Below are 21,774 nucleotides of genomic sequence, written 5' to 3'. Positions count from 1 at the left end.
TGGTATATGATATGGTATATATATGATACATGGAGGTGTACACTCAGTGTGGCCTGTGGCCTCATGATTGTTGCAGAACAGCCAGTGTCTGCTTCCAGGCCGTGAACCAATGTAAGTGTTTTGTCAGAGATGTGGAAAGACAGCGATGGAGAGCTGGGATGTGACTGTGGATGAGGAAACGGCAAAGCAGAGAGATGCAATCAACACGTGGGGGTCGCACACGCAGCATCTGGCATCAGCTGAGAAAGCAGATCTGTGTTATTAATGGGCAGATAATTGCATCAGTTTGATTGGAAACTCTCACAGCTCGGCCTGAGGGTGCACAATGTTTTCCCCAGCTGCCGTATGATGCTGCTGGACAGTCCATCATTTTCTTTTGCACAATTGCAACATCTCAGAACACTTCATTTCGTGCATTTGGAAATACAAAGATGTGCTTCTTTTAGATTTGAGAAATATTGTCTCACTTCAGCACTGTAGTTTGCACATGACAAAAAAAAGTGTTGCGTTCCAACATGTGTTTTGCTCATTACTCACTTCAGCTTCACTGCACAGACTAATGGACGTGCAGAGTTCGATGCTCGAAGGCTGTTTCCCTATTCATTAGCTGGAGGGAGGCTTCTGTGACATCTCAACTAGTTTTCATACTTATAGGTTCCTTACTTTTGTTTGTGGAAAAATCATATCAGCATTTTTAGGTTTTAAAACATTGAGGGCCTTCGACAGTGTCAGTGATTTTTTACTGCCAAAGTAAGTTTGTGTGATGACAGACATCAATTTCTTTTAAAATATGAACAATTTAGGAAATTTAATTCTTGCCAAAATTGCACCAAATGTCTCTTTTAAACAGAAGTGCTCTTCCAAATCCTCTTTGTTGAAGTTGTTCACCAGAATATCTGGTAATATAATAGACTTGGTCATATCATATTAATGACCTGATAATATAATAATATGAATAAACTGGATGTTTTGTGCAGTATTGTTACTATTATTTATTTACATTTTGTTGTTAGTACTACTGTACATTTTAGTTTAATCTTGTACTTGTAATGGAGTAATTTGTAAGTGTATGTATTTATATAGTGCATACTGTTACCTTTACTCTGAAATGTATTTAAATAAAGTGAATATGTCATCCACCACACTGACACTGTTCTCACTTAGATGTCTGTCTTTGTTTAACGTTGCTGTCTTTGTGTAGCTGTTTCTCTGTAGACTGTTTCCTGTCCAGGAGAGCTAATAAATTCTGTTTATACCTTGACAATAAAAATAGTTTTGATTCTGATATCACTGCAAGACACATATTTTCTTAAAATTTTCTAGAATATCACAATTTATTTTCCCTTCAAGACTTTTTTCCTGGAGTAATATCAGAAGCTACATGTTGAATTATGTTTTCATTGTGTGTACACACCAATAATGTTTAAGTTAATGCCAAATGTTATGTTGTCATATTTTGTACCAATAGAGTTTTGTTAAAGTGAATTAAATGTTATGAACTGAGAGAGGAAGATGGTGATGATGTGAGGAGGCTCATAAGAGGTCAGGTGCTAATATCACCAGCCTGTATCCATTCAGTTCAGAATCACTGTCTCTGATTATCACATCATAATGAATCCTATATGTTTGAACCCATCGTTCTGCAGCAGCACCTCTCTGTCGTCTTTTCATTCACATTTATTGGGACATTTATTAAAAGCACTTTTTATTCCCGCGACCTCCCTCAACCCGGTGGGCCTGTCACCATGGGGAGGGGGCGTCCTTCGCCCGGGGATCCGCTGATTCTATTGGCTGAGACAATGGGTGTGTCAGGGGGGTGTTGCCTTCTCCCCTCTACCAGCTGTCAGTCATGGCGTCACTTCCTGCGGGTGTGATCGCCGTGGCTCTGCTTTGTATGGAAGTGGTGGGGGACTTTTGACAGCGGCAGCGCTGTGGGGAAACAAACAAGGACGCGGTCGGCGGGTCGGCGGCTCTTCTTCACCACCACCCTCCTCCTCCTCCTCCTCGCTCCTCTCTCGATCTGGCACCGAAGACTCCCGGGGACATGGCGGCTTCGGATCGGGCTGTTCATGGGAAGGTAGATAGTCTCTTTTGGATCTGTTTCTTTACAGTGTGTGTTGTTGAGCGAGGTGCACCCTCCTGCAGCGGCGGCGGCAGCCTGTGAGGGAATGTGGCTCCTGCAGCCGGGTGGCAGCGCGCGGTGCAGCAGCAGCAGCTCTACAGCCGGGAACAGAGCGCGCGCACCCGGGGTTGTCTGCATGCAGCGGTGCGGCGGATCGATAAATCCCCCTTCGGGTTTGCAATAACATTGTTATTGTATGGAGGGAGGGTGCTGATGCGATTTCAGCGCGCACGCCTGCGCAGCTCAAGTGGCCCTGGCTCATCAATAGACAATCTCTCTATGATGTAAGCTCTTTATCAGTGAGCCATGCACTCAATACAAAGGCTGTTTATCTGCCTGCTGCGAGAAGAAGCTGCACATCGCTTATATGTCTCTGCTTAGCGGGTCTGACAGGAACGATGGAGGCTCAAAGTTGTGCGTAAATTGAGCTCTGATTGGTAGACACACATCCATAACACCTGCATGGGGTCACATGACATGGAAGCGACTGAAAGAAATATGATTGTACTAAATATTCAAATAAAATATCAGAAGCACTAAAATCCAATATAAAGAGCTCCGTCTTATTTGTCCAGGTAGTTAATACAACTCAGCATTGGTTTCGAGTCAGTAGGTCACATGACATGGAAGCTACTGAAATACATGCGACTCTATATAATGCTTGTTCAGCACCTGTTGTAAATCTGCCTGTTTGGAATGGGCTGTTTGCTTTTCCCGTGTTAACGCTCCGGAGCGACTTCATTATGATTCCTTGTCATTCGTGAGCACTTCCTCAAATACCTCTAAAATATACTTTTTTAGAAACAGTCTATGTTGGAGAGTAAAGTTAGAAAACAGTGTTCATCCTACCTGGTTTATCTGCAACCGAGTTTTGACTCACCTGGTGTTATTCTTTCATACATGCAAGTGCACGACTTTAAAGGGGACATAGCATGCCCATTTTACCACAAGTTGATATGGTTCCTTGGGGTCTTAATGAAATGTCTGTAACATACTTTGGTCAAAATACCACAAGGATCATATAAAACAGCACCCTTTTTACCCTGTATAAAACAGCCCTCCACAGAGTGACCTGTTTTGAGTGCCTGTTCCTTTAAATGCTAATGAGCCGCCTCCTCCCCCTCCCCATGATTTTAAACGATATAAATTACATATTTTATATGATATAAATTATCAAATATGCATCCCATACTTTGTATTCCCTTCTGTTGTCCTGGAGTTTTAATTTTCCCAATCACATAATTAAATGTCCCCCTCTGCCCATCCACGACAAGCACACAAGCAGACAGACAGAGAGAGAAAGAGAGGGGTGGGGGGGGGGGCTATGAAGACCATCATTTACCCCCGAACCCCGACATTCAATGGGTACAACAACAAGCGGAGAAAGCAGAATCGCGGGCTGACCTTATATATACAGTCTATGGGGCTGACCAGCGAGGAGAGATGCACGTCTCGTGTGAACAGCCAGGCGGCTGTGCGCTTGAGAACCGCGCTGTGTCCGTGTAAACCCGGCGTAACGAGTGGGGGTTCTGTGTGTTTGTGCCAGTGTTACAGTAGTGCTGAACACTCCGGAAGTCTTCCACACTGCTGGCTGTGTGGCGTTGACACAAATTCCAGCTCACGCATGGGAGAGCGAGGTCGCGCCAAGCAACTGCTGCAGCCTCCCAGTCCCAACGATCCAGACAAATGCCACATGTGAGTGAATCGCGGGCTGACCAGCGGAGAAATGCTCGTCCCGTGTGAACAGCCCGGCTGCGTGCTTGGGAACGGCGCTGCGCTGCCTCGCAGCCTCGCAGCCTCGCATGCGCCCGGTGTAAACCCGGCGAACGAGTGTGGGGGGCGGAGGTGGGGGTGGGCCACATGTAGGAGACTTCCAGTGTATTGTTACGACACAATACACAGGAAGCTCAATCGAGTCACTCAAGCTTGACGTTTCTGACTTAGAGGAACCATAACAAAACGCGCGAGTGTTTTTTTTCCAGAGTTTTTGGGTTGGTAGACATGCCAGATACCCACATTAACCTGTAGAAGCACTAACAAAGTGGAATTTGCATGCTATGTCCCCTTTAATGCTTAAATATGAGTTGTCTAATTCAGCTCCATGTAAAGCATTACAGCAATACAATGAATGGTGTGCTTTTACTTTGAAGAGAATTTACCAAAGAGGAACGTTAAAAAAGACATTAACAACTTGGCCCACAGACTGAAGGCACACTGCCCCTCCCCCATTGACCACTGGTTGCTTGTTTATTCCATTTTTCATTCATATTGAACGTATTGCGTGTGTCCAAATCGCACCAAATTTGACTCTTCACTTCCCAGGCCCACAAAGAAGAAACATGCCAAGTATGAAGCTGTTAAGTTGAACAGTTTGCAAGATACGTGTTTCACATACAGACAGACAGAATCAGTAGGTAGATAGCAAGAAGCTTCAAATTCGAGAAGGAGTGAGTCCTATAAGCGTTTGAGACAGGTTTGACATATGGCGTGGAAATCACTAACGGCATGGGGACAATATATATTTTAACCTTGCTTATAATCTGCGTCAGGCACTTTACTGTGACGGGTTGCGGTGCTGGATGGATGGAATGGTTGCAGCAGTGGTGAATATAGCTGCAGGTGCTGTCTGTGACTCCTGAAGCATTTCACTCTCTCTCAACACCTCTCTCTACCTCAGTGACTCGCTCCCTCTCTCTCCCTCCTTGCGCTGAACGTGCACAACTTCTGTTACTCACAGCTAACAGAGGGGAGTTACATAATTATTCATTAATCAATGAAGGAGAAGTGTTTACCTTGTGTGATGACCGAAGTTGAGAGATTACCAAACACTTTACTTATCACTGTTGCATATGGTTACTATATGAAGGCAGAAATGCATAGTCACAGTGAATAATAGTGTTTTTTACTATGTGGAAACATTGGGCATGGCATTCAACACCTCGACTTGTGCTTTAGTCCCTTATTTAAAAAGAACCGATGGCCTTGTTTCTGTGGAAGGGAAATTTGACCCAAATCCTATACATGTCCCATTTCCCTATAGGCAATATAGGAAGGCATCCTTTCTTTGACCACAAATAGACCGGTCCTATGTGTGATTTCAGGTGTCTACTCTTATAACTGTCCCCTCCCTTAAATGTCTTTTTAAGATTAAAATGCCCTCAGTTGGGTCATAAAAGTGTGAAGGAGTTCCACAGTAAAAGCCCTTCACCGTTCCTTTTAAAAACCTCCATGTTTTATTATGATTTTTTTCCATTTGGATTGACTGGCTACCACCGTGAGACAATAATGTGATTATGGTTTTGAATGCACATGGTTGAAAGAGACTCACATTTTTAGCAACGATTGCAAAGTGCATGTGGAGGTCAAGCTGTCTGCAGACACTTTTTCTAATAGCGAGACTCTGAAGGGGAACTGAAGACAGGTTCTCTATTCTGCACAGTCCTGCTCCAAATGCACGCACATCAAGATACAGCTCAGTGCTGTGTACCAGGCTTTTACCTGTATTTGCTGACCCTTTAAAGCCGGTCTCCACGGAGATGTGGAATTTCCCTCAGGACCAAAGGTCTTCAGTCAGAACCGTTTTTACTCAGTTTATCAAACTGTGTGGCTAAGGAAAACCCTGTAAGATTTCATGTGGACTCAAGGTGACACTGTTTTTTTTTTTAAAGAAACAACAGCGAGCAAAGCCAACTGAAAACACAACATTGAAAAACATTGAATGTATATATATAATTTTGTTCTGTTCTAAATGGGTGGAGTTAATACATGGGACACTGAGATAATGTCAAATCCTAGTTACTTAAAAAATATACATATGGAAGTAAATTTGAAACCTTTTGTGTTTGTCTGAACCCAGTGGTGCAGGAGTGCCCTCTTTTATTTCCAAGTCTTATCACGGCTCGTAATTCATCCGACTTTACTATTGTGATAGTTTGAGAAATGCAATGCATTTAGAGATAGTCTTATCTGCCGTGCACAGTACATGAGACAAACTGTCAGACCTCACTGTTCATGCAAGTGAGCATTAAGGAACTCGCCCTGCCAATTTTTTTATTTTTTTTTAAATCTACTGTAGCTGGTTTCTCTCTGGCTGCTGCACTCTGACAGTGTTGTCCTCCAGAAACCTGAAACCTTTCATCAGCTTCTGCACTGCTGCATTAACACCGAGAAGAGAGACCGGCTTCTAAAGACAGAAACAAGAATAGAGTTCTCATTCTATAGCATATATAACATAAGGGTTAGGCAAGGGATTACTGGGCTGCCAATGTGCACCATACAGGCAAAGTCAGAAAACATTTCACACTGGAAACAAGCGATTACTGTAATAAAATCCATATAATAAATGTCATATTTTAACTGTCTTTGTCCATAAGGAAGGAAGAATATGGGAGGGTATGTTTTTTTCTTCTTTCTTACTTTGTTTGGTTGCTTGTCAATTTTGTGCTGATGAATGAGTGGTCACTCAAAATTATATACATTATTACTTGCTGCTCCAATCATGTGACCTACCTCACTCTCCACAATCATCTATAATACACACCCACCCTATTAGGCGGTCTGTTTAAGCTGATTTTCCCATCATTCCCTTTGTTTGCCCCCGCTGCCGCGTCAGTATTGCTGCCAGTTGCTTCAGCCCCTCCACCACCACAGCATCCACCTGTAGGCTCCGATGGGGGGGTTATAAATATTTGCTCATCACTCCCATCATATCTATGTTATCATAGCTGGGGGCGTGATTAAGTCGGAGCCTAGACGCCAAACATTAACATGTTGCAATAAACATTTGAACGAGAGCTGTCTGACTGAACTAAATCTATAATGCAGATAACAACAATTTTAATAAGTAATGCATTTTATTGTTGTTTTATCCACTTGTACAGAACCTTGTAACTTTGTTGAGGAAGTTCTTTTCTAATAGGCTTGTAAAAAATACAAGAAAGGGTCCCTTCACAGCTGAACGTTTTATCACGTGTCTGTGTTTTGGGCCTGTAAAGGTTTATTGAAAGTATGTTAGCAAGAGCCGAGTTCCACGGACCCTTTTTTTCAAGTTCCTATATCACATATGGCAAAAGTGTGCGAGAAATAAATGTTACCACTGGGCATATTTTCTCCAGAAGGCTCCTCCAACTCTTGTAACCAGCAGCGATGAACTATACCACTGCCTAATCAACTCTGCACTTCTGGTATTTGTCACTTGTGAGAATAACCCCAGAGAGATCAGCCTCTACAGGCGTTGGGTCTTGAACTAGGGACTGGCGCTTGGGTTGTGCTTGAAACAAACTGTATAAGGTGTCTTCCAACTACATTTAATGTGTTTTAAAGCTCTTCCAGAAGACAAAATACAGAATAGGGATGATCATTCAAATGGAATCATGTGGTGCATTTTTAGGCTCAAAGGAAGACTCATTTGGACACAGGAATAACAACAAATAATCTGTCTGACATATGAAAGGTGTAGAGGCAGGGGTTCCAGATGTTGTTTTGAGAATCTAACCATCATTTAGTTGGATGCCTTAAAGCAGCATTAACAGTGAAAAGGAAAAGCCGTCTCCTCCAGGCAGCTGAGTTGGCTCCGTATTGGGCTTTAGAGGGTAAACAATGCCATGCGTGACACATATTTGTGCGTTAAGTTGTAAGTGAAACCGTTGTCTTTGTTTTCCGTCGTCAAGACGCAAGATGAAAGGATTGCTGCTGTGATTACTTTCCATATATCGTAAAATCCCGGCTGACGAGTGTTGTGATGTCTGATAAAGCTTCCAACTCATGGAGGTGTTATTCAAGCTGCACTTCCTGGATCAAATTTCACCTTCCCCCTTGCACCTGTAGTAACACAACCACACCGACGTAGGTTTTTGTGCCATTCTCAGTCCAAAGTGTTTTTTCAGCTCAGCAAGGGCTGTTTTGTCTCCTTGCAGTCATGTCTAAGGTGTGTTTGTTTTGCAACTGGTGTCCTCTATGGGTCCGGCTTTGACCTTCATCTGAGCCAGGTCTACTCCTCTTTGAGCCTTCCTTACGCTAAACTCTTTCTGGGTTGAATAGGATTGGGTGCCCCCCGCCAGATTTACAGTAAGCAGCTCTGGACAGGAGATTGTCTGCGCTCATGATCGGGAAGCAACGCTGCGTATAAGCTGAATTTTGTGCCTTAAACCGTGAGGGGACCTGACAGGAGGATTTGACTGGAGGACTTTGACTGGCGTCGCTTGTAAAGGAATGTTTCTCTCACTGTGGCTCTTTGTCTCTCCCAGGCCTGTGTTTCAGGTTTGCGTGCCACATTTTTTCAACATCACCTTTGTCGAAAGACTAAGACAGACCCATTGTTGGGAGAGTTACTCTTTCTCGTCAACTTAACGTTGAGGCTATGGTGTCTGATCCTCGTCCACGTGAGCCTCGGCCTGTAGAAATCCTCATCAATTAACTACACCCCCCCCTGCTGGTCTTAGCTACTCTCCCATTTTAATTCTATTACTGACAAAGCCCACTGTCTCTCAGCGCCGTCAGAAAATCCTTCATCTTTTATGACCTCATTTTACTTTTGATTCTTATAGTACACAGCGAACAAACAAGGCCTCTGAAGTATTCATGGGGTGTCAGCTTTGCTTGAGTAGGTCTAGCAGAGCTCTTTGACACTTGAATGGAAATTCACAGCGTTTATTAACATGACAGATGAGCGTGCCAGAAGATTGTTTTGGATTAAGGTTACTGTTTCTGCCACGGCGAGTTAAACAGACCCTTTCAGGTCTTTGGGATCTTATTGAGAAGCAAACAGAATGAGACAACTGTATTGTGTGATCGGGCGTTTCGAATCAATTCTTGTTCTGTAATGCAGGAGTTTGTGGCTCTTGGACAAACTTACAAGATTTTCATTTCGATTATGTGCTGCACATCAGAGTCCTTTTGGTCTATTTGCCCTACTCCAGTAGCTGATGACCGAGTCCTGCCACCAGGCCTGTGTGCTGCACGTCTCCCCACAAACACGTGGGCTGCTCTGGCAGCCGGCAAGGGGGAACTCAGGACTCCAGTGTCATGCTGGAAAATGAAATAAGATACACACAGCTGTCAGAGCGAAGACGAACTGCTCCCCGCCTCATGTTGTTCTCATCTCACTTTTGGGTGATTTTCTGTTCTCTGGCACCACTCCCAACCCCATTGTTTTTTCATTATTAATGCAGAAACTCCCTCAAAACAGAAAATTCTTGAACAGGCCTCATCCCTTTGTCTACTGTCCTTGTGTCTCTGTGTTGTCAGGGTATGAAGGTATTGTATCTTGACAGCCTCAGGGCACAGGGCTGCTGGTAGAGAGGTATGGACTCAGTTGAACCTTCCCTTCTCTTTGGCACCAGCCATGATATGTTCATTTTGCTGATCACACGTGCAGTATTTTTATTTCTGGAGCTGGTATTGATGCGTAGAGAACATTTGCACTGGACATAATGTTAAAACTTGCCTGTCTCAAAGTAGTCAAAGCCATGTTGACATTTGTTGTCTGTACATCAATACATGAGCATGGAAAGAGGGGAAAGCAGTCACAATGATAGTGTAAGACTTTTTATGTATTTTATGGTGTTGCTTCTCCAGTTAAATAAATGTAAGGGCAGTTTTCTGTCTTGTTACCATAGACCTACATCTGTCTTCAGCTGAAACAAAAAAAGGCAATTTACCCACTGGTCATTTCCAGGGTGGATGAACCACAGAGAGGTTTTGTAACGGTGGCCCGCTTGTTCCATGTGACTGATTTGGAAATAAGCAGAGAGTGGCAGCCAGGAGCCTGCACTTGGCAAAGAGCGGAGGTGTTGCTTAAGGACAGCGTTGTTAGCTGTGGGTGATTTGCGCAGCTGGAAACAGCGAGGGCCGAGCCTGCCAGGCTCAGCTGTGACTACATGTAACACTGCTGCAGAGAGTTAGCTGGGGCCGTGCTGCGGGTCAAGGTTACACAGCAGCTGTGGCATTTCTGCACACGACCTCAGATGTTGCTGACACATCAGGACTCCATTCAAAGCATAAAGAATGTGCAATAGTTTTAATGCTAGCATATCACAACCACTCACTCAGGTACACTGTCTTCCTCTTATTGTAAGTTTTATGCTTTTAAACACTTCCCATAAAGATTTTTTCAACATGTTTCCTTTTAGTCGTTTTTTGGTATTAAAGCTAATATTCATTTATTTCTGCTATTTACTTGGAGTTTGAGAAAGTTGGTCAAGTTAAACATACTTTAGAATTGTCCAAAGAAATGTATGTAATTACAACATTTTAAAAACATGAGCCCAAATAGTTATGATATCAAAGAGGACATATCTTCATAAGAGGTCATGACGAGATTCGAGGTTCATAATGTCTTTTTGCAATATCAAGAAAGTTCATTGGGATTTGTCTTGGTGAGCTCACCCAAACATAGGCAAGAAGAAAATACACACTCAAAAAATCAACCAAGCTGCTCTCAAGTTTGCCTGATTTTTGTCTTTCAATAAGATCCCTATTCTATTTCTTGAGAAACTCAAAAAAAATGCCCTATCTTGCAATGTTAGAGAAAGTTAATCAAATCTGCCCCAAAAGTGAATGGGTTCTTTCTTGGCCCCACCCATTCACCAAGTTTCATGAAAATTGGTTCAGTATTTTTGCATTATCCTGCATTTAACAGTGAAATATACCTTCATAGGCAGAGGTTATAATTTAAACTTATAAACATATAAAATGTACAGATAAGATACTATCTTCTGAACACAGCAATTTTCCCCGGTAGTGGGACCGATAAAGGATAATCTTATCTCATCTTCCTGCGGAGAGCATCACCTCCGTTTTTCATGTTGACTCTACATCACACACACGAGCACAATCCACCCCATAATGCTGTGAGGGGGTTCAACCACGCAGCGTGAAGGGTCAGGTCACTGCAGACCTTTAAGGTCACATGATACACTGTCACACTGCACCTCCCGCAGTCTGATTGCATGTGCTATCGTCTCGTGAGCATGTGTGGACATTTAATTATTATTTTGACACTAGACACGCTGTCAATGCAGAGGTCAGAGTCCACCGGGGTTTATGGGACTTGTTTCTCAACTCGCTGCAGCTGTGGGTGTGGAATATGCTGACAGCCAATGATGGATCTTCACGTTGTACTGCGACTACGTCAATCCTACTATACAGCTAAACAGTGTATAGTGAATGCGAGAAGTTTGTTTCATAATCGGAAAATGTTATTCGTATCTTCTTTCAATGTAAATTGTTAAAGAATCCTCAAATGGTCTCCTGGTATATTCAGTTCCCGAATAAGAACTTTCAGATAGGAAGTGATCTGCGCTGCCTTGGCCAGTGGGTTCGGAGCACAGCCCTCCACCACCCTTGGCTTGTGCTATGTTTGCCACTGCTACCTACCACAAGCTACCTGACTGTCAAAACACACCTGACATGGCTGCTTGACTCAAAATGTGTTTCCATGATGCAGCTTTCCTCCAGACGTCTCCACATACATGTAAACTTGTATCGTATATGTCTGGGAACTCACGCACACAAGCTTTTCCTGCATTGTGCATTCCCTGCCTGGCTCGTTGAGTTTCTATTGGACGTGTGAGAAAGTGTGTGAAATAGTGACTGAAACGTGTCCGATTAAGGCTCCATGCTCACCAGCAGTTCAAAGCGATATCAAGCTGCTTCTCTACACTGCTTTAAGGTCCAGTGTGTACAATTTAGATGAAAGGGATCTATTGGCAGAAATTGAATACAAAATAATCCTCTACGGAAGCCGCCATGTTTTCTACAGCTGTCCAAACTGGACAAACTAAACACCTTTTGAGTTGTTATGACAACTGAAGGTGGCCTGAGGTTCTCTTTCATGTTTGGAAGGGGGGTGGTGAGGTGAGGGGTAATCAGCTGCAACATTCATAGCATGCATTTGAAATTTAAAATGGAAATTATACCTGATTTATATATTTAACTTGGCCCTGTGTTGAGGTAAGTGACCTGATAGCAGAGTGATTTGTAAGGTTAGCTATCATATGGCTCATCTGTCCGAGGCTGCAGATCAAGTCCAATGTCAATCACTTCCCTGGCCTGTACTTTGGCCAATCTACATGACGATAAGAGGGCGCCGGCCAGCATATCTGTCCCTGAGTGATAAGGGTTCAAACGAGTGTTTACTCTGTGGGCACGGTCCAGGCTGAGCTCCTAAGAGTGAACCATTCAAACAAATGGACAGGCAGAAGCAGGCGGGGGCAGCCCCATCAGCCCATGTTCCTACTCTAAGACCACTGGTCTGCCCGTCTGGGCCCCTTCTTCTTACAGGCCTGTCTGGATGGGTCGGTTAAACATTAACATGAGGTGCACTCTTTTTCACACACTCACAAACACACACACATGCATACACAGTGAACAACCACACAAACTCTTGGAAAGAGCTGGATGTCATGTTGTCAGGGATCTAAGTTGCATGGAGGACTGAATTTATTATTGTTAATATTTATTTTTATTATTGTGTTTTTCTTATTTTATTACCTATAATTACCAACTGTCTTTCAAAGATTGGTGGCAATACTGGTTTTGTTATTACCACATCACACAAATAGTACATGAGCAAACTTCCCTTCCCTGCCAAGGTATGTTCTCTCCTGAACTTGGAAGCACAACAGTGTTTTTCATCATGTTGTTTTTCCATCCTCTTGGTCTGCTTCCAGCTGTTTCCTTGTCATCACACTCTTTGTTTTTCTATTTGTCAAGCATGAATCTTTACTGGACCCCCAGAGACAATAGTTAGTCACTGAGACTGAGTGATTGCATTCCTCCAGCGATCAGCTACTGTGTGGATGTGCAGTATATATGCCACGTGATCAGATAACATGGTCCTTTTCAAGTACTTATTGAGCGGTGGATATCACCAATGAGGCTGTCAACTCAGCAGTGCTGCTGATTTGCAGATCTCTGTCTTGAGGGTCTATCTATGTAAACTTTCTCTCTTACGTCCTTTTCTGTTGGAAGGCTGTCTACGTGTCCTGCTCAGATCCTGTTTATCTGCCTCAGTCAGGGCTTAGTAGCTGCTTCACAGCCTGTCTGTCTAATATAGGTCTTGACTGCGATGGAGGAGTGTAATGGGGGGGGGGACCACTCTGTCCAGAAATCCATCGGACTGTATGGATTATTTATGCTCCACCCGTACATCCTGCATTAGTGTTACAGAGTTACACACAGTTTAACCTATTTTTGTAGCAACTAAAAGTGGGATTCATTGATTTTAAAGAGAGATTGAATTCAAGAGGTAGCAGTGTCTTCGTGTAGCCACCCGCCGTGAAGCATGGCATCGTCGGCCTGGAGGTCTTTTGTCAACGTAACCCTCATCCTTGCCTTGTATCCTCTTACCCAAAAAACTAACATGCACACAACCACGTACGACCTTGCTCATCTCCCATTCACTGTGCCCAGAGCCCTTGGCAGGCTTGGTTGAGTGAGCACATGAGACGTCTTGCCCTATGGGACAAAGGTTTGCTGTTGCCGTAAGAACGGCAGTTTCCTCTCTCCCTCCGCCTCACTTGCTCATTCTGTTCCGCACGTCGCTGAGAATGGCTTTGTAATGTAGTTTAACAGACATTCTTCTTCACCCTCTCCCAGTCTTCCTCTGTCTTAATCCACTAGACCTCTGCAATCGGTAGCTAAGTAGCTCTGTGTGTTTACATTCTCGTTGTGTATGTTGGTGGCAACACAAGGTTACCTTGGTCCACCTCTTCTGCTGGTAGGGGGTCATGGGTTTAGAATAGAACTTGTGTCATGTACAGTATGCTATTTAAATAGAAAGTTACGCATGACGTGTGTTGACACAAAGCCTCACTCTGCACTTTCCACTACAGACTGACCCATATCTGGACTTATTGATCGCACCAAATTAAGTTCCTAAATAGTTGACAGGCACAAGTTCATCTCCTCTAACCGCTAGATAATATCTCAGCTTTGATAATGGAGAGTTACCTGAATTACAGCGCAGACGTTAGTTAAGCTGTCGCCAAGAAGCCTTTTATGTTAGACTTGAAGCAGTTTTATAACGAGACAGTGCTGAGTGAAGTGAGTGTATGGAACAGGATGTCCTCTAAAAGAGCTGAAGGTCAGGAGCTACAGGCTGAATGAATAAAGAGGTTTGCTTTATCCTAGCAGAGCTAACACTGCTCTCATTCACAATTACAAGTGTATTGTAGAATGAGTCGCTCACTAAAGCTGCTCGCTCACGTGCCAGACCTCCCTTCATGACTTCAGGACGGGTAGGAATCTCCAGGGTCCTTCTCACTATCGGATTCAGTTCGGATGAAGACATTTTCTTCATTGCATAGTGGTTTTGCATAGTGGTTTTGCCGGAGAGGCTGTATTTGAGAACGCAAACATGTCCCGCTCATTTGCTCCGGACATTTTCCAGAATATTTCCTACCAGCCCCCCAGTAAATGTTGGTGTGTGTCAGAGTGAGCCCATGTGAGAATAGAGAAGGATATATCCGGAAAATTCACAGCGACAAGTGGCCGTGTTGATGAACCAAGATGTCAACCTGGACAGACGAGTTTCAAGAGATTTTGATAGAGCCCAGCGCCTGTGTTAATGTGTTTTAAACAAATGTGATTTGTGCAGCTGAATTTGTACATTTTGTCTTTCCTCCTGCATGCTCTACACAGACTGGTCTGAATGTTCTGTGCATTTCCCTGCTGTTTGTCCCAATGGTTCCAACCCTGCATTTCTTGCATTTGGCAATGAATGAGAATCCCATGTATCTATTTTATTGGCCTCCTGCACTTGAAGCAAAGCTATATCTCAATGATCTTTACTTTCTGTAGCTACTTCAAACCATGTATTTATGTCATTAGACCTTTAAAATAGACTCACACTTAACACTGGGGGCAGAAATGTTTTGAGCATGCAGTCAGTCTCTTTTATTAAACGGTGTATAGTGCCAACAGGGCAAGTTAAGGTTAAACTAAAGGCGTGTGAGGGCATGGAACGGCTGAACAACAAACAGCTGCTATCTCACAGCCGTACTGCCGCCGTCACCCCCCCATTTCATGTTCTTATTAGTGAGGGGCCCCGATGGAGAGGGCTTACCGAAGATTGACCCAGTTTCCACGCAAACGTATAAAGTTTGAATATGCGATGTAAGGTCCTACTGATTGTCAGTCTTAACTTAAGCCAACAAGGCAAGCCCACTTCTTAGTGCACTATGTATCCCCTCTGCAATTAAGCAAAATCTCACCCATCTACTGTACGATCCAGTCTGTCATGTCCCCTCTAGTACACCCCCTACCCCCAGCCTTCCTCTCACAACACAACCTAAGCCGGCCCATTGACCTACATTCATTCCTCCACACGTCTCTGCGCCTGCCTCTGTTTCTCTGCGTCCTCTGTCCTTCTGTTCCTGCGCCACTATGATGTTTGTGAGGATACGGTTACTGTATTTTGAGCGGAGAGCTCAGAGGAGTGGAGTGTGTTGTGTCATAAGATACTCTATGTCCTTCATTCCCCCATTGGCTGCTGACCAACTCTAGCAATCCACATCACCTGTTTATGTGCATGGTCACATGTTACATCACTGATAACACCTAAATGTATTCACTGGTGTTGTGTTTAGTTATGTGCGCTGAAAGATAAAGCAATGTTACTTTGTAGTGTTGATGTTATAAATGACGTTATCAGTTTTGCGTCATGCTAGTGGTATGGCTTTATGGATGGCAGCGTCGGCCGTGCTACTTTGATCGAAACTGAAATTCATGATGCCCTGCTGATGAATCTCCATGACTGTGCACATCCTTTTGCTTTTCCATTATTACCACCATAAGGTTGATATTTTTGCTATTTAGTGCAATGTCTCAATAACTATGAGATGAATTACCATTGGTACCTAAGGAATATATACTTTCATTACCCTTTTGGGATCCCCTTATTTTACATTTAGCGCTATTATCAGATCACAGTTTCAATTTCTCCCATTCTTAAACTTTACCATCAACTTTGGTTTATGACAAAATACATATAAGACGAGTAAAATGTATGTTTGTATCGCTAAGTAGCATATGTCAGCATGCTAACACACTAAACTAGGCTGTTGAAAATAGTAGACATATTTCACCTGCTAGACATCATGTAAACAAGCTGATATAAGCTTTTCACACGATACAGTACCATATGTAAGTAAATCCTCACAGAGATAGAGGATGTAGATTCTTCGTATCCAGGGGTGACCTTTTAAAATGTATTATTGTCTTGTCTCTGTTTATCTGCCTGTCTGAGTTTCCATTGCACCTCTTTAACCTCTGCTCCCCCCTCTCTCCTCTGTCTCCAGTCTGAGGATTGAAAGTGGCGGCCGCCTGCTCCGCCACCGCAATGGTCGACATGGAGAGCCACTACCATCCCCCTTCTCCCCTGGAGGACTCGGTGCTGGGCAGCCCCCTGTGCACCGATGACGACTTCATGGAAGGCATGGAGGAGCTCCAGGACATCTCCCAGTCCATTGACAATGATGCCCTCAGCTCCTTCGATGTCCCTGAATACCAGTCCTCCAGCAATGGCTCGGAAGGGTCCACTGTCCTAGGTGAATGGGGTCCTAATGTCATTGACTTTAAATATCTCTTAAGGTCATCAATAATGTGTTGACAACAGTAAAGGAGTTGCTCAGCGTACTTGCTTTGCTGTTGCTGTTAGATCTGGAGTCCCCCAGTTTAGTCCCTTTTTCTCTAATTTCCACCATCTGAATGTTCAGAGAGGATAAACACTTACTTTTCTAACCATTCACTACAAGGCTAGAATCCTTTGCATTTTCCATATCAGCTTATGCATTCCCCCGGCCCATTTCCAGCCATTTCCATTTCTGTATTTCCCTCTTACTTCTCATTTCCTTTCCTTATCTACCTCCTATTTTCTGTACACCCTTGTTTAACTCTCTGTCCTCCTCAAGTCTTCTTCTTCTCGCTCCATATCCACAGAGGAATTCACACATTCCTCAGCCACCATGCTCCACCTCTCAGGAAACATCCACTTTGCGGCTGTGTTCCCTCCTGAATAGAGGTGTCATGGACATGTGGGAAATTTACGCCACGACCAAATTAGGCACCAAGTGAACTAGCAGTGAATAGTGTAGAACGATACTCGTGAAATGGGAGAATAGAGGGCGTGGGTGAGGGAGATAAAGAACAAAAGAGAGGGGAGCGTTGGGAGAAGGCATCACGGAATCATTTGATGATGTCATGGAAATGTCACTGGGATGGTGTTTAGGAATCGTTGGTGTTTACCAGTGTTAATAGCGTGAGACAGGAGCAGGAGAAGCCCTGACAGGCTGCGCCTCTCCACACCCATTTGAAACATTTGCACTTGCACCGGGCAGCAACAGAGCTCCACGTCCACTGCCAAAATCTGCTCATCCCCATTCTGGCCTGTCTTGACTAACTTATGTGGCTTCACTTCATGCCACTGTTTTGCAGGTGGAAATGGTGGAAATGGAAAACTGATGGGAAGCCTTGTGACCTGTCTTCCATGAGGAAGATCAGTAATAATACTCCGGCACTGTTATTCTTGTGGCACCACACACCACATACAGCATGCTAATGACTCTGAATGAATAGTCTCTGCAATGCAACAGGCTGTATTTCATCCACACGCAAACAGCGTTCAAGTCACTAAATTTGGCGATATTTACTACCAAAGTGCACATTTTCTAAAACTTCAAAACCGTGTGTAGCCTCCATGGAAAACGGAACCGTTTGGGAATCAGCGTCCGAGCTGACTTTGTGCATGCCCACTGTTGCTTCTTGAAATGAGCGTGCACTAGAAACAACGACAACAATAGCGGCTATATCTCATTGAGCATGTTCTTCTCTGGCGTTTGATGGATTGTTCATTTGGACTTTATTGCCACCTACTGGCCCAGCATGCTTGTTTGAGCGTTTTTAGACATATTTCCTTCTAAGATATTTTGTTAAGCAAAGATCGCGTAGAAGAAGATTTATTTTAAACTAGTGGATAGTATCAGTTCAAAAGATATCGACGGTAATGTTGACAAGGCCCAGGACAGTCTCTCCTCAAAGGCGTCATATCTGCTTAGTAAAGACATGACTGGCAGATGCTTTGAAGGCAACAAACTAAGTTGCATTTATAGCTTTTAAGAGTTTGTTTGTGAGTGAAACAAAGTCCCTCTGTCGGCTGAGCCTGTTGTCAATCCTGTGTCTCTGTGCAAGAGCAACAAGAATTTCATTGTATGACATTCCCAGGTGAAAATACAACTTGATTAGCTGAGTTTTCTCCATGCCATGGTACAAATCTGGTGTGTGCATCCGAGTGGTTAAAACACAAACATCTTCTTTAAAATGAATAACGTAAAAAAAAATATAATCTTTTGTGACTTCAGGGGCTGCGTACAAAAGGGAGCTTGGGAGTGAAATTCAACCTTTTCATGCATTGCTGTCTCACTTCTGCACAGCTGGTCAGTCACAGCATGAAGCGATCCCTAATGTCAGATTGTCAGTTTGAAAACACCACAAAACCATTGGAAATGTGCCTGGAAGGGGTTTCAGGTGCTGTTTGAAGGATACTGATTCCTTTGGTCTACATCAAGAGTAGTGTGTAGAGTTGTGTGCATCAGCTGGCTGAATGCTGCATATTTCTGCATGTTTAACAAGCCATGTGTGTGTGTTTTGTAGATGCCCTGACGCCGGCGTCCAGCCCCTCGTCGGTTGTTTACGGGATGTCATTGGGCCAAGAGGAGTTCTCGTCTACCTCCTCATCGCTCAGTCTGGAGTGTCGAGTGTGTGCTGACCGCGCCTCGGGCTACCACTACGGAGTCCACGCCTGCGAGGGCTGCAAGGTGAGATGAAGATAAGCTGCGCACACAAACGATAGCGAAACAATTGGCCTTAAGAGCTCATGTTAGACGGTGGAGAGAACTAGACCAATGTAATGATTGGGAACTGAGCATTGTGAGGATTGAACCTGTAGTCAGGTTTTCACCCATGCATCTACCTTAACATCCCTCTCTTCTCTTCTTTTTTTTTTTTACCTTGAATGTGTTATATTACTGCTTTCCTTCCCTCTGTCAATAATTCTATCAATATCCATCAATTCCTTCCTTCCTGTTCCGCCCACACTCAAGCACAGACAAGTCTGGAAACACAAACAGCCGTTAAACCTATTTCAAAACATCAAATAACATTTGGACTTGTTACACAGAAGAAAGTAGGACGTGAACGGCCGCAAATCCAGAGGCCATGTGTCTTGTGACGTATGATAACTCCCAAAAGATTCAGAAAATACCAAGCTTGGCTTTCGCACGTGGCCGCCCAATGATCTTTCAGTTAATCGTTTACCAGTCATTACCAAGGCGGACAAAGATTGTGTTACTTCTCAGCCTATTGTTAGTGTCTTTGAATTTTGTAACCTTTCTGAAGTCAAAGTAGCTACTGAATCCAAATTCCTGTTGACACCTATACAGCTAGTTCAGATCCATGTATAAGCCACACATCAGTGGGAGTCCTAATGTCGGTGCTCCATCAAGTCGACATGCTGTTACATAAACTGTTACATCAGAGCAGCAGCTCACTCGAGTATATAAAGTAGAACAATGATTATGTCTTAATGTTTGTGCAATTGTGGATCCATATCGTGATTCAGTGTATCAATATTACATAAAAGTCCACAGTGCAGAGTCAATGTTGTGGTTTGACCTATGCAGAGTGAAGTCACAGGGCTGTTAAACAACAGGTTATCAGAAAAGTCAAGGTACATTTGTGTAGTTTAGCATCTACCTTTAGGAGGGAGTCATTAAAGATGCATCTATCAGTTGTGACCAATGACATGTCAGAGGGTCAAGGTGAAGACAGCACCTTTACCCTTTTGCAACATTAGGTGGATAAAGTGAAGTCAGCATTTCATGATTGTAGCTTTACTATACTTTGTGTCGTATCTTTAGCAATGTCCATCGGAAGACTTTCTTTGTTCCAAAGATTTTTCCATATTCAGATAATCCTTCTTTGACTCAATTTTGAAAACCCTACCCATCTTGGCATTCACAGCCTTTGTTATCAATCTCCCTATTTTACTTTATTCAAGATGAAGCTAAGTTAAATTGCTGAAAAATATTAAAAACTTAACACCTAATAAACCAATTAATCTACTTCAAAAGATTGAATATTAGAGCCACTGAATGGGGGGAAAAATTCGATTTTGAGAATAAAGTAGCAATTTTAGGCTCTGCGGATAAGCCTGCGTTAGAATAAGGAATACGGAGCATCTTTTTCAGTATCCGGAATTCTGACACAAAAAAGATTGTTTCAGAAACTGAGTCTCTTCTTAAGAAAGAACCACAAGGACTTGGCAGAAATTGCCTCTTTTGTGTAAAGGAAATGGTTTTAAAGTTTGGTCGTGGTTGATTGCATCTGTGTGGTATTCAAAGTGGTTTCGTAGATTCTCAAGAAACAATGAGATTAATAATCAAGATTTTGGATCCAGAAGGAGCACTCCAACGTGCACAGGTTGTCCGATTATCTTTTCTTTATTCTCGTAACATTATGACTTTTTTCTTATTAAATTACAACTTTATTCTCGTGATATTATAACTTTTTCCTCGAAATCTCCGAAAACAGATTTTTCATCAATGTGCCCCTTAATACACCATTGTATCGTCAGGACTGTTGTAACGTTAGGACTGTTGTGATTGTCCAAGTACAAGTAATCTTGAATACAGTGACTTTTGAAAATTTGTATATACAGTACAAACTTGGTCATGGAACAGTAAGAGGAGGAGGCTGACCTCTGTGATGTCAATACACAGATTCTTTACAACCGTGGACACGTATGAAGTCCATCCGCCCTGGGTTCCAATTCTGCCCTGGCTTCTTGTCACCTCAGGTTTGGGGTTAGTGGGTGAGAGTGCCAGCCACACTTACTTAACATGTGCTCACATGGTTGTAGCATGTCTGTGTAATCTTGCGTGTGTGTCATGAAGCAATTCCCCCAGGCCAATTTCAACCCAAGTGTCCAACCACAAGCATGCCGCTCGGGCCATGTCTTCTTCAGCAAAGATAAATGTTTCTTTTTGTCGAGGTTGTGTAAGCGAGGAGAGGCTGGCGGTGAAACCATGTATCTGATATTGTCATGCGTCATTCTAACGTTGTTGCAATTACTTGCAGTAGTCGATGACATTGATGATTAAGCTAACGAGCGTTTCGAAAACGTTATATTTGTGGCGATAAGACATGTATGTTCCACTCTTCTGTGGTCAGGGCAGGTCTGCACACTCAGAGCATGCTCCACACACACACACGCATGCATGCAAGCACACGCATGCATGCAAGCACACACACACACACACACACACACACACACACACACACACACACACACACATGACCTAATTTGGCTAATTCTTGTTAATGTAGCCACTTAATGAGACGTCCTAAAATCAAAAATTACATTTCAATCAGACAACTCACTTTCAAACATTTATTGCAACAGTAAAACAGGTTTAGTGTTTGGCATCTAGGCTCCAACTTAATCACTCCCCCATATGATTACACAGGAATGATGGGAGTGATGAGCAAATACTTGTAACCCCCCGTCGGAGCCTACAGGTGGATGCTGGGGTGGTGGAGGGGCTGAAGCAACTGGTAGCAATACTGCAGCAGCAGTGCGAGCAAAGGGGATGATG

The 21,774-nt window shown here is 43.4% G+C and overlaps 1 protein-coding gene across 3 annotated transcripts in view; it reads left to right on the top strand.

The window, feature by feature from the left end:
• Positions 1–1,852: 1,852 nt before the first annotated feature.
• The window catches only part of pparab (peroxisome proliferator-activated receptor alpha b), a 33,358-nt gene continuing 13,436 nt past the window's right edge, over positions 1,853–21,774 (top strand). Inside the window, exons 1-3 of one of the 3 annotated variants that reach the window (XM_035156478.2) lie at positions 1,853–2,077; positions 16,423–16,671; positions 18,773–18,936. In XM_035156478.2, coding sequence (XP_035012369.1) covers positions 16,464–16,671; positions 18,773–18,936 — 372 coding nt within the window. In that variant the 5' untranslated portion in view covers positions 1,853–2,077; positions 16,423–16,463. Of the gene's footprint in view, positions 2,078–16,422; positions 16,672–17,557; positions 17,623–18,772; positions 18,937–20,898; positions 20,991–21,774 lie in introns of those variants that run through there. The other 2 variants (XM_035156481.2, XM_035156482.2) reach the window with 2 other exon arrangements.

This window comes from Hippoglossus stenolepis, chromosome 5 (assembly GCF_022539355.2).
Source record: "Hippoglossus stenolepis isolate QCI-W04-F060 chromosome 5, HSTE1.2, whole genome shotgun sequence".
NCBI lineage: Eukaryota > Metazoa > Chordata > Actinopteri > Pleuronectiformes > Pleuronectidae > Hippoglossus > Hippoglossus stenolepis.
Note: the sequence above shows the minus strand (reverse complement) of the source record. Positions and strands in the feature narration are given on the sequence as shown.